This window comes from Aythya fuligula, chromosome 5 (genome assembly GCF_009819795.1).
Source record: "Aythya fuligula isolate bAytFul2 chromosome 5, bAytFul2.pri, whole genome shotgun sequence".
In the NCBI taxonomy this organism is placed as follows: domain Eukaryota; kingdom Metazoa; phylum Chordata; class Aves; order Anseriformes; family Anatidae; genus Aythya; species Aythya fuligula.
Window position 1 is genome coordinate 36,494,650 of NC_045563.1, and position 23,732 is coordinate 36,518,381.

Below are 23,732 nucleotides of genomic sequence, written 5' to 3' on the forward strand. Positions count from 1 at the left end.
CCTGTGCAGAACCTGGCACCAGCTTTCACTGCAGAGCTGTTAGAAAGGGATGGTCAATAGCAAATCTTTGTTCTTACAATATCTGCATCAAGGTGTTCTCTAATTGCAATGCTGTGGCTATGCCTTCTAATGGAAATATGGTGGAAAAATAATTTTTCTTAGATTAGCTTTTTCATGCGCAAGAGTACTGCACGTCTTCTGACCACAAGTCCTTCATAGTTGAATTCTTCAACCAAAACAGATTCTGTGGGAAATACAATTCTCAAAATGTAGAGGTAGACCACAGGGAAAAGCATTCAGCCTACACTCCGGCTCATTATGCCTCTGTATCACATCTACAGACCCAGCTGGGATTCAGGTTGGGTCTAGCTTCCTCAGAGCTCAGAGGGATCTAGGTTTCAAGCTCCAGCCTGGACCATCATTACACAGCACTGGAACAATGGCAGAGCATTAAGCAAGGCAAAACATTCTTTTCTCTCTTTTTTTTTTTTTTTTTCCTCTTTCCTTTTTTTTTTTTTTTTTTCTCCTTTTCATTCTTCTGTAATATAGTGGCTTTAAAAAACACAGTTTCTAACAATTATTTCTGCATGTATTATGGGCAAAGATGACACTATGCATCTTTGGAAAGTGGGCAATAACCTACAATGGAGAACTGCCAGGCACAGTGAAAATCAGTTGGAAAGGAGCCTATGCCAGAAAAAACAGGGTGCCACCATCTCTAAAACTGTATCAGATGCACATGGCAGAATGCATTTGGAGGAATGGTAAAGGGGACAGCCCCTTGCAGAAGCTGAAGCCCCCAGCCTTCCCTTTGTTTGTTCTGATTACACCAAAGAATGAAAAAGACCGCTGGAAGGGGATGGATAGGCAGAGATGGGAAACAGGCATTTAGACTATTTTCCCATTGAAACCTGCATTTGCAGTCATATGAAGTGAGCAGAAGACTGAACACCTCTTCCTCACAGCATGAGTTCTATGCATTTCCACATAAAGCCATCTAAGTCACAGAATGCTAAAATGTGCTGCTAATTCTACTTCAACCTTAGAGATCCACTGAAGAAATGAGCATGAGAACCTTTAAGTTATTTCCCCTCTTGTTCAATGTATTTGGTTTTATGCTTAGTTGTAAGCACAGCAAAAAAATATTTGGAAGAAAAAAAATACTTACCATTTCTCAGTCAACTCTTGTTTTATGTTTTCCTGTTCTTGGGTACTATCAGTAACATAGATAAGCAGTATTTTTTACTCAGAGTTAGAGTATGTGATCTCTTGGAAAAATTCCCTGAATTTTAATCAATTTACAGAAAAGAAGATTTCACCCTTTAAAGGAATCTTTGGATAAAAATAAATAGTTGATCTTCACTTTTTTGGGAGTTTAAATAACCTGCTCTGCTTCTACAAGATCCCAGATGGCACAAATTTTTTAAATATTTTATTATTATTATTTAGGACAACATTTCACACTGTAATGAAAAGCGAACAATATGTAATCACAGAATACTTTGGCTTGAAAGGGGCCTTAAAGATCACCCAGCTCCAATCCCCTGCCATGGGCATGGACACCTCCCACCAGACCAGGTTGTCCAAAGCCCCATGCAGCCTGGCCTTGAACACCTCCAGGGATGGGGCATGTTAACCTTTGTCCTATTGAATGACAGGCTTTACAGCTCAAGAAACCAAGTCCAAAACCAAAAGATACTCAGAGCAACTGCAAAGGTAAATAATTCAAAAGTTACATAAGAACAGACCCTGCATAAAAAATTTATTAGTAGTATAATAACTTTATTCCTATTGTTCTCATGAATGCTTCTACAGCAAGTAATTGCAGAATTGCTTTTCAGATATAAAAGAGCAAAACAGGAGCCAACAATGGAGAAAAAATAAAAATGGATGTGAGCCACAGCACTTTTATCCAAACCCTTATGTGAACTTTAGCAGAACTCAGGACAATTCAGGTTCAGGGGATTTCTTTAAGGCTCATCTCTGTCTACTTCTGTGTGTGTATAATGGGCAAATACACATAGAATAGGAATTTTGTACTTTTTTTTTTTAATAAAGTTAGCCATTAAACTATTGAAAGGTATTAAACAGTGACAGAACAAATGCAGCAAACAGACAAAAGTACCAAACTAGCCTTTGAACTATGCTTTTATGATCATCTCACTAGGCTTTAAGAACTACACAATCGTTTTCTGACTTAGATACTAGAGCCAAATTGTCACTAAATCCATTATTGTAGCAGCACCCAGTATAGTGTTGAGGGTTTTGCAAATAGAGGGAAGAATAATCACTCCCCTGTAGCTCAAGCAAGCACAGTTCTTTCATCACACATATAACAAAAAATGCAATAGACAAGAACCCTTTAATTACATCCACCATATTTCAAAAATCAAAAGCCAGGGATATTTCTGATTTTTTTTTCCAAAGATCATGAAATAGTCACATAAAACACAAAAATTACACTTTATTAGAAACATCCTGCTAACTTCCCAGCTGCCAGCTTCTTACTCTGAGACTAGCAAGTCTGTTTCTTAAACTGGAGAACTCTCAGTAGGGCTCAGTCCTTCAAATTGCTTTGTGACAAAAATTTTACCTGCCATTCCCTTTCGGCAGAAGAACAACTTTTATTCTTGTCTACTCTCATTGGATTTTTCTTCTCTCTCAATACACCAGTCATAACACTGGACGTTGGTTCCACTGACCTGTTTACTCCTGGTAAACAAGTTCTGTTTTGCATACCTATAAATTCTGAACAAACATTTTGCATTCCTTAAGGAAGCATTTTAGCAAATAACAACAACAAAAAGCTATTTCAGAGCCCTACAATCCCTTGTGATATCATGCAAGATGAACAGGATATGGTTACTTTGGAGACAGAAGTCAGAAAGTGTGTTCATCGACTATAACCTATTACTTTCTTCAGAAAACTCTCAAATTCCACACTTTAAAGAAAGAGATGTGGAACTGCAATAGTTGCTGATGCAGAGCATGTCAAAACCAGAGGGAACAATGAGGTCAACTAAATGCTTCCTAATCCCTCTAGATGGTAACGCTTCCAGATGAGGAACATGGTACTGAAGAACCAAAGAATTTTCCTTGGCCATAGAATATTCTCAGAGCTTTGATAAGAAGTGCATTAGCATGGTTTTCTACCATGTTTTACAACCCAGCACGAATATCCACTTCCTTTTTCCAAGACAACCACTGGATACAGACAGCATCATTCAACAGAACGGCTCTTACGGGATGAGGCTTGAAAGCCACATAGAACTTTTCCTGTAGACCTCCATTTTCCTGGGTTAGATCTACAAAAGTGGAGCTGAAAGTTCTTCTGACCCAAATGGTATCAAACCAAAAACTGTTTTGTTGTTGTTTTGTTTTGTTTTTTAACCTTATCTCTGGCAAGAGCAAAATAGGCAGGTCCAACGACACTCCTTAAGCCATTTCCACAGTAAGATACCACAGCTATAAGCCAGAAGCCCACTTGCACTACTACTGTAAGGAGCTCATAAGCTTAAGAAGTGCTTTCTGTGTTAGCCTGACAGTAGCTCACAACAGTGACAACTGCCTGTGCGTCCAGATCTATTGCTTGTGGCAAGCAGGAGCTCTTTAAGGTCTCACTAAGATGAGCATTCTTCTCTCCTTTACCCCTGTTCTTGAAGAACTCCTAGCAAGCATCCACATCTGGATGACTTGCAGTGTACACTAGGGTTGAGGAGATTCAGTTCACGTAAAAGATGACTATTAAAGTGATCTTTGTATGCTGCACTACAGTCACTGAGGCCATGAGCAACTGATGTCAGGGGAAAATTGAACTTCCTGATACAGAAAAGGCATAAAGTACTAGAGAAAAGTGTGAAGTAACTGCCTGCTGCTCTGGTTCACTGTTCTTGCCAGAAGTATCAACAACTGGAAGTTGAAGAAAAGGGAAAAGATTATTAATGATCTCCTATATCACATCCCTTACCCAGGAACATACACCCTATGCAAAAGTATTCTGTATACCTGCATCGTCATGTTAAAAGATTAACATCTACACTCTTTCTAAGCAACCTCAGCCTTCAGTATACCATTGTTGTGTTCCCACCAGCATCCATGAGGTGCTCTGTAGACATTTCTACAATTTAAAGAGTGCTAAAGTGTTTATAGGATCAACTATATAGGCCTTGTACCAAATCTAGTCTTTGTAAGTATACAGCTTGACCATCAAGGGTATTAAGAGTATGACAACTCTAAGCGTGTAGCTCTGCCCTGGGAAGGGGCAGCCTTTTTCCAGTCTCAAGTCTTCACAAACCATTACCCATTTTGATGGGCCGTTACAGGGCATAGGTGAGGGTAAATAGGCAACTTAGAGCACAGATAGCCAGGATGGTGAATTAATTCTTATCTTGCCCTGTCCCTAAGCTGCAAAGCCCACATTTTGTGAGTCTGTTGAACCAACAGGAAGGGAAAAAAGCCCTCCCAGGTCTGAGCACTCCTGAGAAAATTAAGTCACATGTACAACTTTGTGCAGTTTTACTTAACCGGAGTTAGATGAAAAAAAAACAAAAACAAAAACAAAAAACCTGCCAGTTCAACTCCAGTTCCCTACATCTAGGCAGTTCCTGACTCTCAAAGATGCACTTTTACAACTTCATCATTTCCATATTACCATATTATACCATTTCCATATTACCCCCGGGCTTGGGGGCATTGGTTTAAGTAGTGAAAAAAAGACAACAAAAACTGTGTTTGCACTACATGGGGGTCTTGTACAAAAATACACATCCCTTCAAGTACTGTAGGTGTGGAACAAATTGTTGCCTTAATCAGTCCTTCCCTACACCAAATGAAGCAGTTACAGCAAGTTGTAATTAACCCAATAGCCAATGCAACTTTCATGCACAAACATATTGCCAATATAAAAGCAGAAAGGTAGCACTTATGCCAAAAAATGTGAAATTCTTATGATCCAGCCAGATCAAGATAATTTCTTGCCAAGCAGCTGAAATGCAAATGCACCAGTGCAAAGAGTTTTCCCTGCCAGGTTTTCACACCCCTTTCCATTTCTATGCATGGAGATCCTACAGCTGTTAAGGAAAAAAAAAAAAAAAACTTTCAAAACCAAATTAGCAAAAGTGAGAATTCACTCTTCATTGTCTTCATTTTAAGAGGGGAACTACAATGTGCTCCCTTCAGATATAATCCATAAACACTTAAGACACAGACCAAAATACAGGAAAGTTTTGATTAAAAAGGTGAAAACATGCCCAAGTTTTGAATGGGTAAGAGCTTAAGGAGCTCCAACTATACAGACTGACTTCCATGGCAGTCATTTTTCCCTTCCTACATCAACTACTCTGTGTGCTGTACCAACGCAGGCAGTGATTACTGCAGCAGCGCACTGTAGGCATCATCCAGATAGCATGAGCAGCCTCCAGTGCGCCTTCTGGAAGGCATTAGTTCCCCCCACACCCCCGGCTCCCTCCTCACATCTCCCTTGCAGGTGCGTCAACATGAAAAAAGCCCCTCGAGCCCCGAGGACTTTGTGGTCCAGCGCAGTCAGTGCGTTTGTATGGCAGCACCATTCTTCGCCCTTCAAGAAAGCCTGTCCCACGCACAGACAGCTGGAAGTCCCTCTGACCTCCGTGACACAACTCAAAGCCTCCTCTGTTTGGCTTTTTGATTCCTGATTGACACATTCACTGCCAGGCGGAGATAAATGCTGCTGGGAGGACAATGTTGATCCGCTCCGACTATTCTTGTGAAGGACTTTTTCAGAATAATAAACAAAAAAACATCGGTGCGGTTAAGTGCCTGAATAGAGCTGGAGATAGACAGAGAGGGGCTGGAGGGCTTTACAGAGGCTGGCAAGTCGATTGAAGAGTTAATTGTCCGGGTGTACAATGAGTTTATTCTGCCTGCAAACAAAGAGCTCTCTCTTCCTGCTCCTGGTCCTTCAAAAGCAAACGTGTCAAAAGGGCCCGGAGCGGCACTCTGTATTAATAGCAATGCTCTGGTATCTGGGATGCAGGGGCTTTAACATTTTTGAATCCCAGGATTCAGATAGTATCTCTGTAAAATCCAGCATCCTCATTTGCTGCCTGACTTCTCAAACTGCTTCTACAGCAATTAGCCAAATTAAACGTGCCCTCTAACTCCTCCTAATTCTTTATAGCTTTCAGCAATTGGCTCCCTTGGAAAAATAAAGGCACAGCAAGATATTACCCTTCAGACACAATGCTGTAGACACCTTCCCCAAAGTGAGATCCAGTTTTATATTATTCCAATTATGTTTCATTTAACAGGAGTTGGCTTAAACAAAGCAAGTGTCCCTAGATGTCTCATACTCGGGAGGACACAGAATCCCAGTCCACATCTGGATCTGCATTTCAGAGCTGGCCCTATAATAGGTCAAACCAACACAATGTCCAAACACACCCCCTGCCTCTGGGAAAGTTCAGATCCAGATTCAGATTTGAACTCTGCAGGTTGAACCAAGCCCTATGGTAATTACCACTTAAATACCTGACTCATAAGTTATGCAAACCTTGCTGGGGAGGAAAAAAAAAATAAAATCTTCCTAATACTGCTGCATGGGGAGCAACGCAGCTGAAAAATAAGCTATTATACTTCTTTTTGATGACAGAACTCTTAGGGATTTTGGTGCCAATGCAGAGAAAGACAGATGTTATTCTAGGAACAAGTGGCATTCTTAAGTGCTCAGATAAGGTGAGCTGGTTGTGAACTTTCTGGTGCTGTTAAGTTTGCTTCATTACTTCTGAAAATTTGCTGTTTTCACCAATTTCAAAAATGTAGCATTCCAAATCATATCTATCCTCAGGTATATGGGCATGCTACCAAGCAAAAGACAAAGCAAGAACCTGAAAATAATTAAAGCCAGTATTTAGAGCACTGAACTAATTCAGAGAGCAAGGTGTGGGTCTCCCTTTCCCAAGCAAAGATCCCAACTACAGTGCTATCAACTCATCTGGTAGAAAGGCAGGATGTCTCAAGTTTATGTGATGCATTTTAATCTAACTCGTGAGCAATAAATGGAGATTTCAAAACCTTGAAGCCAGAAAAACAACATTTCCTTTTTTTTTTCTTTCCCAACAAATTTTTGTTCAAACTGAACAGTAAACCCCAGTCTTATCCAATTTTGTAGGCTTAGAGTTTCAGACAAGCAGCATCTCTTCAGCAGCCTGAATACAGAACTAATTCAGAAACAGGATCTTGCACCCACATTCTGCCATTTTGATCTTAACTAAAATTTTCAGTTCACTTTTGAGCCAAAAATCCAACACTGAGGTCTCTTCTATCAAAGTATACCCATAAGAGATGGACAGAGAAGCAAACAATCAGATTTCAGTTTGGTTCGTAGTGATGAATTTCTAAAACCAAATATAAAGCAGCCTCGGGGGGAAGACCTCTCATTGCACATGGGTTTACCGTATGCAGTTTTACAATTTTTTAGACTCCACAGCCAGATTCCTATCAAAAATGCAAAATGGAAGCAATGGGAAAATAAATCTCAAAAGGCAGATTTGAACCTTACCTGCCAAAAAGGAGAAGCAGGTAATAAATACGGGTCAAGGCAGTTTGGGACCATCTCCAGCTCAGACTTGCACAAAAAATTGTTTTCTTCAGCGAGGAATTACTCAAGCTGTGAAGACATTGTCGCCTGTCCCCCCTGCCATCTTCAGAGACTTGTTATTCCCACCCTCCCAGACCCACGCAGCAGTTCCATTTGTGAAGCTTGATAGAAATCACAAGGCATGGTATGACTTGGAAATACACCCTGTTGTCATTAGCTCTGACTTACAGAATCAAAGTAACTCCTCCAGCAGCATCTCTGCCCCGAGGATAATAACTAGCCCAGCGATGTTTTTAATCGTCTTAAGACAAAACCTTCAATTCAATCCCATAGTGGCTCAAATCGACAGAAAAACCTTAAAAGGCTCTTGAGGGAGCTGCTAGGATGTGAGTTGTGTGTGCATCCATTTGTTAGCCTACTGTTCCCACTCTACTAGGTTTGACTGTTTCGCCCTTTGAGCGGAGTCCCTCCCTTTCCCCAAACACAAAGTGCCATAACTCTTTGGAAGAAGGCAATATTTCCCCATTACTGCTGTATCTTCTCTATTCTGTTGCTGTTCTTGCTTCCAGCAAATAATTTAAAAAGTAATTTCTTAGTGACTGTATAAACTCTGTATTATTTCTACCTTGAAAAATGAGCATATTGCCAATCCCACAGTGCCAAAATTAATTTTCCTTTGTATTTTTCATGTGCCTGATGAAATCAACTAGACAGCAGCAGAGAAAACATTAAAAATCACTTTGGCCTACAGTCCATTGGCCCCAGCATACAGTTTGCCTAGAAACACCATATGTAAATGCTGGTCCCAACCTCTACACACTGAACTTTTATTTCTCAGCAGATAATTTCAGAATGTAAAACTTTCAGCATACAAACTGCAAGCCCCCTGCAAGAACTTCAGGGAGAGAGATGATTGAAAGCAAGAACTATAGAAGTTGTAAATTTAGTTAACAGTTTTAACAGTGAATAAAGGAGAACTGGGCCCTGCATCTGTGTAACAGAAGTTGTATCCAAGTGCTTGTCATTATGACCAAATTATTTGGAAAATCTCATGCCAATCTGCAGAAGGGATAGTAGGCCATCTTGTCCCAAAACGGAGCACTGTCCATAGTATCAAGGTGAGAAAAGGAAATTAAGTCAGAAGAAGCAATATGGTACATGCTTGGTGCTGGCAGTCCTGGCACAAAACTTCTCCAGGAAGGTGGAGAGGACACAGAGGCAGAACACAGGGAAACAGAACAGCAGGATTATAAGGGCTGGGTAAATCACAGTCACACTTCAGCAAGAGTTGGAGCATGTGCTCACTGTTAGCAACGTGCTTTTCTTCCCAGAGTAGCAACACCTCCGTAGTGTCAGCATTACTTACACCGTGCAGTGATGAGACCAAGGAATCCACAGTAGCCAGCCTTCTCTGAATATACACACACCAACAAGAAAGCTAAAAATAGACTGAAGGGTGGGAAGAGGAAGAGGACAGATGTATCTTTTTTTTTTTATAGCTTCCCATTTGGTAGGAACATATGTTTTTATCTCACCCACTAAGCACCAGTAGTATGATAGATACTGCAGGATTTTAAACAGTGGTATCTCAAGTTTGAACCATCTTCTGCTTGGCTCCTTCTGCCTTGAAAAAACATTTGAAATAAAATGGAGCTAAAAAAATCTGCACAAATATGTATTTTAAGACACAGTGTCTCATAATAAGACTTCAGCACTTGATGTTCCCCCAGACTTGTGCAGAAGTCCGCAGAAGGCTCTGTAGCACTGTTAGCAGCTGCCTGATCACACTTAGACAAAAGCAACAGCCACCATATGACTGTTTTGTTTAGTCTCTGGTTCAATTCTACCCACAATATATCAGATGTCTACTTCGAGGACCCTCAGCTTTGATGTGAAGGAGCTTTTGCTACTCCCCCTCTCCCCCCTTGACTACCTCTCACAGAAGGCTGCTCAGAGCCCACAGCCAACTCTCACCTTGCTGCTTCCAGACTCTGCAAGAGAGCGGATACCTGCAGCTGTGGAAGAGGGAGCACACGCCTGAAAGGCAGGCAAGGATATTGTGATTTTAATCTTAAATTGCTTCACTGAGAGAAGAAAATAATGATTGTTGAGCAAGTTTCTTATGAGCAGTGATCATATTCCTAGCTTTGGGAATGTTGTGGTAGCTACCTGAAATATATGGTGGCCTGGGGCAAGGGGCACGAAGGGTGTGATTAGGATCTCAGTCTTTCTTCCCCCTCTCCCCAAGATCAGACAGACTCCCTTTCACTCCTCTCCTTCCAGCGCTGGTCTCTTCAAGGCAAAGGCTCTATAAACCGCCCTACATCTTCAAGGAATACAACCTACAAGTGGGGGGTGGTGACGGCAGCAAATTTCCCAGATCAATGGCCATTTGAAATTCAGACATATGGCTGAAGCCCTACAGCTGCATGTGTTAATTACCACACGTGTCCCCTGTAAAGCAGTCTGTTAAACACAAAAAGAAAACAGAAGAGAAAAAAAGCCGTTCCAGGGGATTAAGTAAATAGTCTAAATTTTTGACCCTGCTCCCCCAGACACATGCCTGTGTATTAGAACACAAGCTCCCTTCCTTTCTCCCGACACCTGCACGCCAAGGAAGCACAAGACCCCTTGCATCTCTAGCCATGTGCACTGAACCTATCTCAAAGTGTACTTTCACCCTTCCAGCCCCCCCCCCTGCCTCTTCTCTCGCCAGCCCCTCTCCCTTTCTCCTTTAGAGGACTAATTCCTGGCTGACAACCAGACCGGCCTTGGGCTTACAATACGCCTTTTCATTTCCTTGCAGGCAAAGAGAATGGATACCTCACCGCTACATGTACATTGCATGCGTGCAAACTAGGGAAAGAGAGGAAAATATTTTTTTTTCCATTGTTTCTTTTTTGCAGGTTGTTTTTTTGTCTTTCCTCTCAGACCATTAAGAGCAGAATTCAGAACTCTGAGTGAGCGCAACTCTGCTTTCTAACAGTATCATCCCAGGTAGTTCACTCCAAGATCTGTGTTTAGTCTAAAGCAGTTTTTATATTTGATTATGAAACTGAAGGAATAGTTTTTCTGTATAAGGGAAGGGATAAAGAAAAATTGAAGGAGGCAAATGAGTAAGTAGAGTAACTGAGTTGTGCTGGAAGGGCCTCCAAAGAACCTAACGTGCTTGAGATGTGATCCATATTCAGTATGTACTGAATACGGATCACAAACATGAAACTGTTCAGCTACAAGTGACACCTCATTCTCAAACTTAAAATATTTGTATTTTATGAGGAGGAAGATCATTCTGTGTTGTTACAGACTGCCAGACATCTACAGATTGACTGCTCAAGATAAGTTTGACTGAACTTAAAAGCCATTATCAACTAAAGGTGTTTTTGCGAGCAGCTGAACAGTCAAGTTGAAACCTGCCACGTCCTTACACTTAAGGATGGCCTTGCTGCAGCATCTGAAGGTCCTGTCAGAACCTGAGCTCCAAGCTGAGCACAGTAACATGTAGTAAAAGGCATGGATGCAGCCCAGAGAAATGCAGTCCCTGAGGAAGGCTTCTCCCATCCCTTCCTGTTATCAAAGTATTTTGTAACACATTTTCCTTGATGTCAATATAAAACAAAAAATAAAACAGATGAGTACATATGAAGGGAAACCATTATTGAAGCTGTGCTTTAGTTCCCATAGGTGCCATCTCAGGAAGATTGTGGTTGCCCATCCAGCCTCCCCGTACCTTACTTATGAGCACACACACTGCATGCATTCAAGCTTTCCCATCACAGTTTTGTAGCTTATCTCCTGTAGAGAGAGATGTTGATACAACTCATTGGGTAAAGGGCCTGAAAGGAGCGTAATTCCAGCCACTCAACTAGAACCACCACCCCCAAAATTTAAAATAAATTTCCCATTACATTACTCTGGTTTGAGGAAAAACAACAGTTAGATGTCTAGATTCTTTTGCAGGATACAAATACTCAAACAAAATAGGATCATGTTAGATTGGTAAAAAAAATATTTTAGGTTAATTTATCTGAAAACACATCAATTCCTCCAATTTATCCTCAGGTTTGTTTTTAAGTAAAAAAGAGCTACAGAAGACAGGAAGTCTAGGATTATTAATTTCAAAGTTGTAACAATGCTGTTTGAAAGGATCTAGAGAAATACATAATGTAATAGGATAGCATCTTGGCATGCTGATCCACATACTTGAATAGCTTAGGAAGATTTTATTTTTTTTTTTTAACAACTCTTTAAAAAAGAAAAGGTGTTGAGGCCACAGAGCTATGAAGTGCTTCAACAAAAAGCAGCCCACAGTCCCTAGAACTATTTCTTTTCTCTGCAAGCTGTAATTGGTCAGACACCAGAAATCTATGTATAGCACATAAACAGTTAATAATACTTTAACAGATGTTGCTTAATCAATTGTTAGCCTGCTTATTAGATCTACTCACCAGGCTGCTCAATACCATGACTTAATCATTTAAAAACCTTTACAGCTGTCCTTAAGACATTACAGACATAAATAGTCTGTAGATTGCTATAACAACACTTGTAAACTACAATTTTATTAAGTCATATTATATAGACTAACCTACAGATTAGAACTAGTTCTTTATAGATGAAAGCAGAATTCTTGCATTATATCAAACAAAATATACTTTAAAACAAAATTTGCCTTCTGCTTAAACTTGCCAATGAAACTTTCTCCAGCCTCAAATTTGATACATATGTTCTGAGGCCCACAGAAAACGTCTTGATGAAAAGCTAAACAATTTCAGACAAGTCAGTGATGTGGGGGATCCAAAAGGATTGTTTTTAATTCTACTGTTTACGTAACAATTTTGAGGTTGAATATTTCTTCTCGTCCTTAATATTTCAAAAACTCTGTTTGATTAGCATGACAAATCTAGGTGCTTCCTAGAACATTGCTCTGTCCTCGAAAAGTGGTCCAGTATCCGTAGTATTGAGAAACTACATGCCTCTGCTCTTAGAGAAACTGATCAGGATTCTCAGGTAAGAGCTGGGTTCTCTATCTTACAAAGCTAGTACTATTAGCACCACTGGCAAACTACAGTCTGCTATATCTGTGAAATTCACTTGCTTTCTACAATTACATTTGATTGGCATTTAACAGCAAATTTGCATACCGCGTATGATATAGGAACAGCGATAAGAACTAGACTGAATTCTTAACATCTGCAAACAGACAAGCCTACAGATTAGTTATATTTACAGATTCTTTTTTATTATTTTTTTAAATGGAAAAGCAAATTTTAATTCCCACCCTAAGTTTGCTTGGAAATACAAATATGTGCTAATCAGAAATTTATGTACTGCAAACTTCATCTACAGAATATTTTATTCGCAGCTCACTGAGGCCTTTGCAGGACCTATGCAGCTTTACTGTTGCCCTAACTTCTCCCAGCTCCTCTTCAGCCACCTGAGTTCTCACACCAATTTCACAGCAAGCCACTGTCACATGGTGGGGCAAATAAAGCTTTTGCACGTGAAGAGCTTGGAGCATTCATATAGCACCACCACAGCAAGTCTGATGCTGTCAGGAGCAGATGATTTACCCGTGCATAGCACAGCCTGACTCTCCACATAGCTACACTACACACAGACAATTTGTGTACATCTGTCTATATTTTACCAAGAAAAGACCTGACAGAAAGTGTCAGTTCTTGCTTAGGAATACTACAGGCGACAAACAGTTCAGCAAGCAATCTTTGCCTGAAAATTCTCTCTCATCCAGACTTACAAATTGGGATATTATTTATCTCAAAATAAGTAACACACAGGATCCAGAATTGTGTGAGTAGCACTGCAGACTCAGTACCTGCCTATGTTCTGCAAGAAATTCATCATGAGATGGTGACCACCAGTTATAACCACCGCTTGACTTCATTCTGCCCAAGTAAACTTGTATTTCTTTCACCTCACTGATGGAGGCCGTGTGATACTCTGTCTTTCCTGTAGCTACTACAAGCTGCTAAAGACATCACAAAGCATTTTCTCATTATTTATTGGGTTAGAGAGGCAGTAATAATTGAGTGCTTGAAGCTTGGTTTGTGCAACAGCGCAGCTCTGCTTCACATTCAATCAGTACCTTGATGAATCCAGAAAAAAAACAGAGAAGGCAAAGACTAAAGTCTCAGCTTTCAGTCACATACACCTTTGACAGCCCTGTCTACGGAGTAGGACGTTTTTGTCAAGATGTTATCTCTCTGTTCATACTTGTGAGATGTACTAACTGCTGCAGAGGCGGGATGTTCCCCTCCCCGCGAGCAGGCAGCAGGTGAATTGGTGCTGGCTGCACCTGACTTCTTACCACCAGCAGACAAAGCTTCCAGGTCTCCATGTACAAACACTTCCATTTATTTACATTAGCACAAGCCGTCCTCCGCTTAGGTTTGCCTGAGGAGAGCATTCACCCTTTACTGCTCGGTCTAATTACTGACTCAGACTAATGGCTCATTACTGATTCAAATTGCTCAGTCTACTGGCGGCACAACTAGTCCATTAACATTTGCTGCAAGTAAGGCTCTTGGAAGCCAGCAGGAAAAGAGCCACAGAATGGGCCCACTTGCCCACAGCTCCAACTGCGATTTTCCTCTGTGCCCGTTTCGTGCAGCTAAACCCACAAGGAGGAACCCCATTCCAGATTTTTAATTGACAGGAATTTTAAGTTGTTTATCTTAGGTTCCTCAAATTGCCTCAGTGCTTTCTTGCAGAAACTCAACTTGTCTGCAGACTCATTGGGCAAAGCTTTTCGCAACTCCATGGGAAAGTCAAAGCACTGAATTCAATGCCTGCACGTAAGACAGTAAGCGTAAAACATCTCCACCCAGACTTTGTCTCCTGTGGGGCCATCAGAGCTCACATTCCACTAACATCACCGTACCTGCCCCAGGCTCAGGGAACTGCAGATGTTGTTGCCAGCTTTTGCAACCGGGAAACAAAGCTAGTCAAAACAGGCTTGGAACTTCACACACTGCAAGAGACTTCATGAAAGAAGAAAGGAGTTCATACATACCATGCAAGACTTCACAATGACTGACATCAACAGTTCAGCCAGCCCATATTTACCTGTACTTGCATCATCTTTTAATCCCAGATTAGAGAATGCACTTCCTTTCCCATTTCTTTCATTCAGTTTATTTAAAATGATATTAAGACGGCATCCAGAATAGTTACAATGACTAACAAACCATTATCCCCACCTCGATTTTCACCTTCTCTCTTTTCTGATCTTTCTTCAATTTGAATTCACTCTGCTTCCAGTTTTAAGTAGGAAGACTGCATGATTTAATGAAGATAAAAAGCAGCTACATGATTTCTTATTATCCCTGTCTCCTGAGCAGCCTACTTTTTAAAAGTTTGCTTGGTGACTGTGAAAAAATGCTACTCGTGGTTGCAATATGCCAAGTCTGCATCTTTGAGTCCTAAAGCACCAACATTCCACAGATAAAGAAAATAAAGTTTTGTTTTGTGCTTGCTTGTTTTGTTTCCAACGTGTGGCACAACTTGCCTTTGGCTGGAAAGGAACAATCTGCATTCTTTAGGCAGGGAAGAAATCCAGTCATGTTGGCTCCAAGGATGCCTTTTGCTGCATCTTAAAATATTAAGAAGTTCCCAGTGGGAGGGGGGGGATGGATATCCAGCACTCTAGGGGACTGTGTGCATCTTCCAAGTCTCTCAGGCTTTCAAACTAAGCAGCAGCTGGAGTAAATTAGTGCAAGAAGCTCCTTATAAGAAAGCAGTGTACAAGGCACAAGCAGGAATATGGAACAGACAGTGACAGAAATCTGCAGTTTCTGGATATCTTAATCCCACCCAGGAATAACTGCAGCCTCTGACAAGGGTCCTGGGGACTTGTTCTGCACCTGCCTGAAGGAACAGCGTGTGTCAGCCTGGCTGGGCTACTTCATCTTCTAGGTAAGGAGTGTCCTTCCTCGTTTTCACTTCAGGATCACTCAGTCCACCTGGAGAACCAAGCTTAGAGCATCTTAACATAACATAGTTCCCCAAGTCATTTGTTCAAAGCCTCACTACTCTCACAGCATGGTGGTCAACTGAATGACCATTTTCATCAGTAGGCTGGCTGTGCAGGAAGGGCTGCACAACCATCACCATCACCAACCCTCACCAGCAGCCCAAAAGCTGTACTTCCCATCGCCCTGTGCTCATACAGTGGGCAGTTCTCTTCAAGCGAGGATACCAGGGCATACGGTACTGGGTGGTGTTGGGTCCAAGCACTGCCAGAGAGGCAGTATTACCTCAACACTCCCCGCTTTGTTAAAGGCATGGACTGAAATATTTGGAAAACCTGTCCCTTAGTACAGAACAGCACAGTGCACCATGCAAGAAAACAGAACTAGAGTGTTAGTTTACTCCAAAAAGGCTTGAGGAGAGGGCAATGACAGTGGAAGCACAAAAGCTTTATCAAGCTTCAGTGCACCTGATGAATGATAACTTGGGACAAACATTTGGCACTGAGCTGCGTTACATTAGGGCACTAGGCCTTAGAGATGGAGGGGATGAGAGGTCCTTTCGTGGGTCAGATGGACAAACCTGAAAGGACTTTGTTTATAAAAAAAATTCAAGCAGGCTGAATTCAGACAGGAGGAACAGTGGTAAAAGTCTGAACTGCAAGTCCTGGAGAATCCAGGCTTCCATGCTACCATATAAGAATCAGTCACTGTTTCCCTGGGCCCACGTCTTTGCCTTCCAGCAGCTGAGCACTCCACACACACAGAACAAATCAGTACTGGCTATTTTAAAGTTTTAAATTTGGTGCCAATTTGATTTGATTTAAATTACCTTACAGGGCAAATTATACGAGTAACTGGCATTACATCATACAGAAACAGCAGCAATGAGAACATGGACAACCAGAGCACGGGATTTAAAAATAAAAAGGATTTCTTGCCAGCACTTTTGCCTGTTCTCTGCAGAAAGCTCCACAGAGCCACTTCTGGAACTACATATCAAGCCAATGACCATAGAACCATTTCATTTTCTTTTCATCAGTAATGAGACAGCCTGTGAACAGGAAGCACGTGTTACTTTACATCTTCTCCATCATACCTATTGACCTCTACAAAGTAAGCCAAAACATTTGAAGAAAGAGAGCTATTACCGACAGCCGGTCCTTTTCCTCTTCCAACATTAATTTGTCTCTCCTAGAGGGCAGCTAATAATGCTACTAAAGTCTCCCCTTTCACTTGTTACCTAATAGCCTAAGGCTATCCACCTGAATGGTTCCCTAGGCAGAGCAGCCTCTATCCAAAGAACTATTTTGCCCTGAAGACTTGAAAGGCATCAACATCATACAAAGTTTATTAGCTCCATATTTTACATTCCTGTATGAATGGGATAAAGGAAATCACATCTGAGAGTCTTAGCTATTCCTTCACCTCCTGAAAGAGCCTATTCTGTGCCAGATAATATGATTTGACCCAGGGACTCTCATCCAGGGGTGGAAAGAGGAGTGTGGAAATTCCAAAAGCTAAGTCAGATGGCAGTTGCTCAAAGTGACTGCTTCAGAAGTTTCCAAAATGTGCCTCTATGAAGTCATCATTGACCCAGTTCCTGCTGGGCTCCTCTCCTCTTCATCATGTCCTGTTTGTCTTCCTGCAAAGGTCTATCTGTGCAGAAAGACTCAGAATGCTCCACTAAAACATGGTTATAGCCATGCTGGCTAGTCACTAGCCTTCAGAGAAGCCAGGGCTCCTGTGAATGATTTGCTTTAAGGAAGCCAGGCTGCCTGTTCTTGGTACTGGCTTGCTTTCCACAAAACCCAATACTGGAATTCTGCATCACAGCAATAGGTCAAAAAGAAGCACTGATAAGTGCAAATTAATTTCTAGACCAAACACTCTTCACAAGCCAGAAGAATAATGCTAACTCCCCCAGAGGTTAAACCAAATTATTTCATTTCAAATCATTTCACATTTTAAAAGTCCTGTACAGGTTATTTAATAATTGTTCACCAGGATTTTTCTGACATGATGGAGAAAGGCTTGTGGGGGGGCTTTCAACAGATGAACACTCAGAATTGGAGGGGATGTAAAGTTTACATGATTGCTTGAAGCATGCTGGCCAAAAGGAAGATGTTTTCCTTTTCTTGACGGCTACTGACTGCATAGAATGTCTTTCCATCCACGTGACCAAGCTTAGCATTCTTAAAATAGGATGCCACAGGGAGCACCAAGAACAGTCAAATTATATTACAAATTTTAGATTAATTCCTTTCGTTTATAGTTCTCTTCTTCTGTATGTTCCAGCTTTTGAGTTAATAAAAGGGGTGAGATAGGGGGAAAAAAAAACTCCAACATTTTCCCCCTTGCTCTGTTTCTTAAGAAATCCAGTATCAGCTGCTTCCAATTCCAGAACAGACCTGAACTACTCAGGTACGAAACCTACAAACAACCCCCACTCTAAAATAATGCAGATTGCAAGAGCTACTTGATTTGCTTGTATTTTAGGCTAGGCTAACAACAATTGTATTAAAAGCATGATAACAATGTGTTCAGGTGGCAATTACACAGGCTGTGAAGTTTAACACATAATTACAGGTTTATAGAGACACATCCTTATCTGAAGTAAGAAGCACACTTCAGCATTCAGGCTTAAATAAGTAGGTCTCTTTGCATCTTTCTTTTCCCTACCTTTTCCTAAGCTACCATATACAACCAGCAGACTGTACAGCAGATACTCTCAAAATGCATCACCTATAATTTCTGTTAAGTGTCTTTGGGACTGGACAGTCCCAGCATGGAAGATGTTTTTCAAATTAAAATTAGGCATCAAGGTAGGCATTTTCCTGAAGTCTCAGAAGTAATTGATTTGAATTGAATTATGGATGAACTGAATTATGGAGAAAATTATCCTGGGAGTTATCAAAAAACACTTGAAAGACAATGCGGTCATTGGTCACAGCCAATATGGGTCAAAAATCCTGTTTAATGAACTTTATTTCCTTTTATGTCAAGGGTACCCACATCGTCAACCAAGGGAAGTCAGTTTATGTAAACTTTTTGGATTTCAATTAAGCTTTCAATATTGTTTCTCACAGTATCCTTCTGGGAAAAGTGTCCAGCATACAGCTAGACAAAACCAGAACATTACGGGTGATAAATGATAAATGACTTGGATGCAGAACTTGAAGGCATACTGAGTAAGCTTGCAGATGACACTAAATTGGGAGGAGCTGTTGACTCTCTCAAGGGCAGAGCAGCCTTGCAGAGAGATCTTGGCAAATTAGAGGGCTGAGCAGTCAGCTCATCAATCACCAGTCACATGAAGTTCAACATAAGCAAATGCTGGATACTACACCTGGGACAGGACAACCCTGGCTGGCATCACCCAAGGGTGATGCACAGACTGTCATCTTACTTGTCCTACTGCAGGGGAAGGTCTAAAGGCATGTAAGCCCCTCACACACAAAGCTGTTTAGAAACCCAGGTTCTATGTTATGTCACAGACTTGGCTGGGCAACTGCTATTACAAAACAACTTGCTGAAGCACAGGACTCCACTCACCTTTCCTTCCTGAGTTACCCTGGCCTGATGGTTTATCAGTTACAGAACCTAAAGGGGAAAAAAAGGAAAGAAAAAAGACAACTTTTTAGGTGTTGAACAATCACACAAAACATGTAATGTTACATGCAAACAATCAACATCTAAGCCTACAAAGTGTCTATTTACTTGCCAACAGCTTGGTTTAGGATTCAGAGATCCTGTGGCTTCAACCAACTAGGAGAGCATATGAAAGTTTTATGCATTAAGGATGTTAGATCAGGATGTGGGTAAACAAGAAATCTTTAGTAGCTGGATCCAGTGATTTGAAAAAGCTCAACACAGCAGTGCACTAGTAAGAAACCTGGAATAAATCCAAGGGCAAGAGGGAAAGATCAATAAGAGTCACTTCTTTGGTTTGCAAACGTCAGGAAGAACAAATCAAAAACAGGTGGTGAGAGTGCACAGGGAATGCAAGGGGCAGTATTCTAAAGGAAGGGATTAAGTGGGACAATTTCCAGAAAATGGATTTCAACCAAGCCCTGAACATCCCCAGCTGTTTGAGAAGGGACATTGGATAAGATCCAGCATGTACTCAAATAGGACACATCCTGTTTTTTCTAATATACACTTCAAGCTTCATATTATATATATGATTCTGCACTTGTTTCTGTAGTTTGCTGCGTCATTAATTTTACACTAAAACTTGAGCAGATAATAAAGGCTTTCTTAAATCTGTTATGAAAATATAAAAATCTATGACAAGCTTTTTTTTTTTTTCTTTTTTTTTTTTTTTTTGGAATAGCTTTATTCCCAAGAAAATGCTTCTGCTGTGCACATTATTAAACAGTTTTAGTGATTACTGATCATGCAGGAAACGTGGCTCTAAAGTCAGTTCCAAGGAGGCAGCTCTGACAGGCCCAAGAGTCCAGTCAAGACAAGCCTTAAGCTTTATTGCCTAGGTACTTTCACTTGCAGATCTGTTCATCACAGGTCTACCACTCAATCACAAGTAGGAAGCACATACACAATATTAGTTGTCATACACTAACATCTGCATGTCCCACAAAACACAATGACTCTAGGTTCTTGGTAAGACAATTTTATAAACAGCTCAAGATTAAGTGAGCAAATCAGCAAAACGTCCTCTAAAAATGCCATACCAAAAACATATCTAGCAAACGATGGAAGAAAGTCATGCTCTAAGGCTTAAGCCAAATTACTGTAGCATTTTACCTTAAACAAAAATAGGATATTAATCTTATTTTATTTCCGTGTACCTGTAAAACACTAAGCATCCCCTAAAGCTACAGTATTTGACTCACTAGTCCCCAGACAGCTCCCCGACTTAACTTGAATCCTCATGCAAGTCACTACATTTACTTATTACCACAACACACCCTAAAGCAAAGAGGATGTGAACAAAGAGAGAAGGATTTAAAAAAAATAATAATAATAAAAAAAAAAGTTTGACTGTTACCATGCACCCAATCTAACAGGCAAACATGGCAATGTGTGAGAGCAGCAGTGCATCAAATACCTTTGGGGTGCAGATTGCAAAGCATGATGCCGGAGGCAGCAGTCCCTGCATGGCATTACTTAATACATTAGACAATCCTACTCTCAACCGTCTTTCTCTTTTGTGGGGGCAGATGGACATGATTCTAGTGTTGCCCTTGAATTCTCTCAAACAGCACAGAACAGCTTCCCATCCCTTCCTGTGCCTGGTGTGCTGCTGCTGCCACAGCAGCTCTGCTCACTGCAGCTCATAAAGCTAAGGCCATATGAAAATCAAGAGCCCTCCCCCAGCCCCATCCCATCCAGCCATAGGATGCTGTATTTGACTGCAGGGAGAAACGCTTCAGTTTGGTTTAAGCACAGAAGATGATGATTTGGGAAGCTTAAATGCTGCTCTGACAGCCTGTGAAGGCAACAAGATTCTATGACCCAACTCAATTCAGCCTGAGAACCATTTCTTTAAAATATTGCACATGGAAAACAGTTATCCCATCTGTTATGGAGATTCCTGGGTTTGGTGTACACAGCAGTTCTGTGGCTTTTGCCTCAGCTACCACAAGCCGTGGTTCCACTCTATTACTTTAGCGTTTTTTCCCCAGTAAGCCTTGCACCCTAGTTGCCAGGTGAAAATGCCATAGCCCACGCTTCCTTGCAGGTTCCAAAAGCCAGCAAACAAACAGGGAGATATGAGCAGCAACTGCAGTGTTAAATTGGGTAAACTGGCCAAGTCACCTGAAAAGATTAAGCACTCTAAATTGGAAATGTCCTCCCCATGCCCCTTCAGTTAACCAAATAGGTGTTTGTTGAAGCCACTCCCACAGTACCTGAACATACAGGAGTTTTGTTCTGTACAGAAGAACCGCTAATAGGCTTGCCATCAGGTGTCACACACCAGCAGTATCCCGTGTAGGTATGGCACTGCACCTGTTTGATAAAACAAAGAGCAGGCATTTCATTTCTCACTCGGTCACCCACCACTACTGTTACAGTCCAGCACCTTAATGGAAGTCCCAACCCAGAAGCATCCTGAAGAAATGCTTCTGAGCAAGGAGATCACATAGAAGAGTATATTTGATTTTGGTGGACATGTTTTTTGACAAAGACTTTCTCCTTCCACCTCCCTCCCCAAAGAAAGGTTATTTCTCCTATTCCAACTCCTTTAGCTGCAATTCAGGAGCTGAAGTTACAGATACCCAGCTGAGAACACTTCAGTTTGGGTATGCAGCAGTCATGTCTCAGCTCATTTGCTAAATCCTGTTTACTATTCACCATTAAATAATTTCTCCTTAGAGTCCCACTGCATCCCAGCTGCAACGTGGCAGGGCCACCTCAGCCCATTTCCACAGCCACTGCTGGAGAACAGTGGTCTGTGGGCGTTGCAAGAGCATTTTGTTAAGTAAACACAGCTAGAAAAACGCAACACTTGACTTGTTATGTTAACAAACCTTCTCCAGATAGATTTGAGCTCTCTCCTGTTACTATGTCAGCTCCAGCAGTAGGAGCAAGATGCTTGCTCTCTGTGTATTGACAAGGACTTAGGAGCATTTGATGAAGTCTGTAATGAGCCAAAAGGTGCACAGCATAAGATCCAATTTGTTCACGTTTAAAGCTCTGCATCTGAACTTAATGTCTAGAATTGCCCAGTTCTTTCCATCTCTATGGAAGGGCACCAGAATGACTAGTTTGGAGGTGGACCCATACAGTGAGAAGCAATAAATCCTGATCCTGGTCTTAGTGATGTCTATGCAGGTATTACTCCAGTGGTGCTATAGTTTCATCCAGCTCAATAAATCTAATTACAGCTTTTTCCTCAGCTTTCACAGAATGATCAGCACTTGGATGAGTTCAGGATGTCTTCTGACTTCTCTTGAGACAAGAGTAAATAATCATCATAGAGGCATCGGTGTAAAAGCTATCAGTTTCCAAAGTCCTTCCCAGCAAACACGTTTTCAGTTGTGGCCAGGTCTGTACATCAGTAATACCAGAACCTTGAAATGGTATGGAAATGCCTACACTATTACAGGCTAGAGATGCCTCCATCATACGCTTCTGATAAAAGCCAGGACATGAAATCATTTCAGAAACTGCTTTTTTATTTCGCTTTCAGACTGAATTTGGTCCATTCTCTATTTTTCCAAGGAAGTTCTCTGAAGCTGATTTCCCATTCTAGTCCTCCCCCCAGAGAACTGGTGAGCACTGGGGTGTTTGTACCATTCCCTCCCTTCGGGACCCTTCACAACTAGAGTAGTTATTCCCCCTTGCTGACAGCTGGCTCTGATTCCCCAAGGTAGCAGTTTGCTCAGAGACTTAATGATGGTCTTTTTAAAAGGCTTTAAGTATCACATAAAACATGATCTAAGAGCAATTATAACACAGTACCACGTGTTTATCTTGGATTTTACTAAAGCGCAAAGCAATCATTTTGCCTCAAGCAAACGCACAGTTAGCAGCCAAAATCAACAACAATCTCATGTACCCACATTATTAGAGTCACTGTCACTGCTATCTGCACACTTTTTTTTTTAATTCTCTTAATATACCACAAAATTGATTGCAAATTACTCAAAAGTGCTGTGAATATAATTAGCAATAATCAAGTTGCAAAATATTTCTTATTGCTCAGTCTAATCAATGGCACATTCAAGACGTGATAGAAAAATTTGTTTTTTTTTTTTTTTAGGTGTTTAGTGTTTATCTTCGCTTATTTCACACGCTACTGCATTCCCAACAGCACAAGAAGCTGTCTTTACACCTGAGCATTAACTGTAAAAATCTTACCCAGAGATGAAGTCAAATTCCAAGATAGTGTCCCAGATTTGTAGGGCAGGACCATTCCATGTTACATTACAGAAAAAAAAAAAAGCAGTTGTCTGTATTTTGGACTACTTTTTCACAATACTACTATTCTTTCAGAATACTACTAATTTGACTCAAATATTTTCCAACAAAAATACATCTTTTAAATATTTCTCTTTTTTTGCAGTAATATGTAAGGAAGTAAATGCATCACCTACTTCAGGAACTCCCCGTGTACCCAACATTTAAAAAAAAAATAAAAAATCAGGTGTTAGTGACTTTAAAGTTATTTAGCCAAACCTTCAGAAAATAGCAAAGTTGAT

At 41.0% G+C, this 23,732-nt stretch overlaps 1 protein-coding gene across 1 annotated transcript in view; it reads right to left on the bottom strand.

Moving 5' to 3' along the window:
* SMOC1 (SPARC related modular calcium binding 1) overlaps nucleotides 1-23,732 on the bottom strand; it is a 123,843-nt gene that overhangs the window by 47,684 nt on the left and 52,427 nt on the right. The window contains exons 4-5 of the mRNA XM_032188002.1: nucleotides 21,438-21,537; nucleotides 19,120-19,167 (exon numbers count right to left, since the gene is read on the bottom strand). Coding sequence (XP_032043893.1) covers nucleotides 19,120-19,167; nucleotides 21,438-21,537 — 148 coding nt within the window. The remainder of the gene's footprint in view (nucleotides 1-19,119; nucleotides 19,168-21,437; nucleotides 21,538-23,732) is intronic.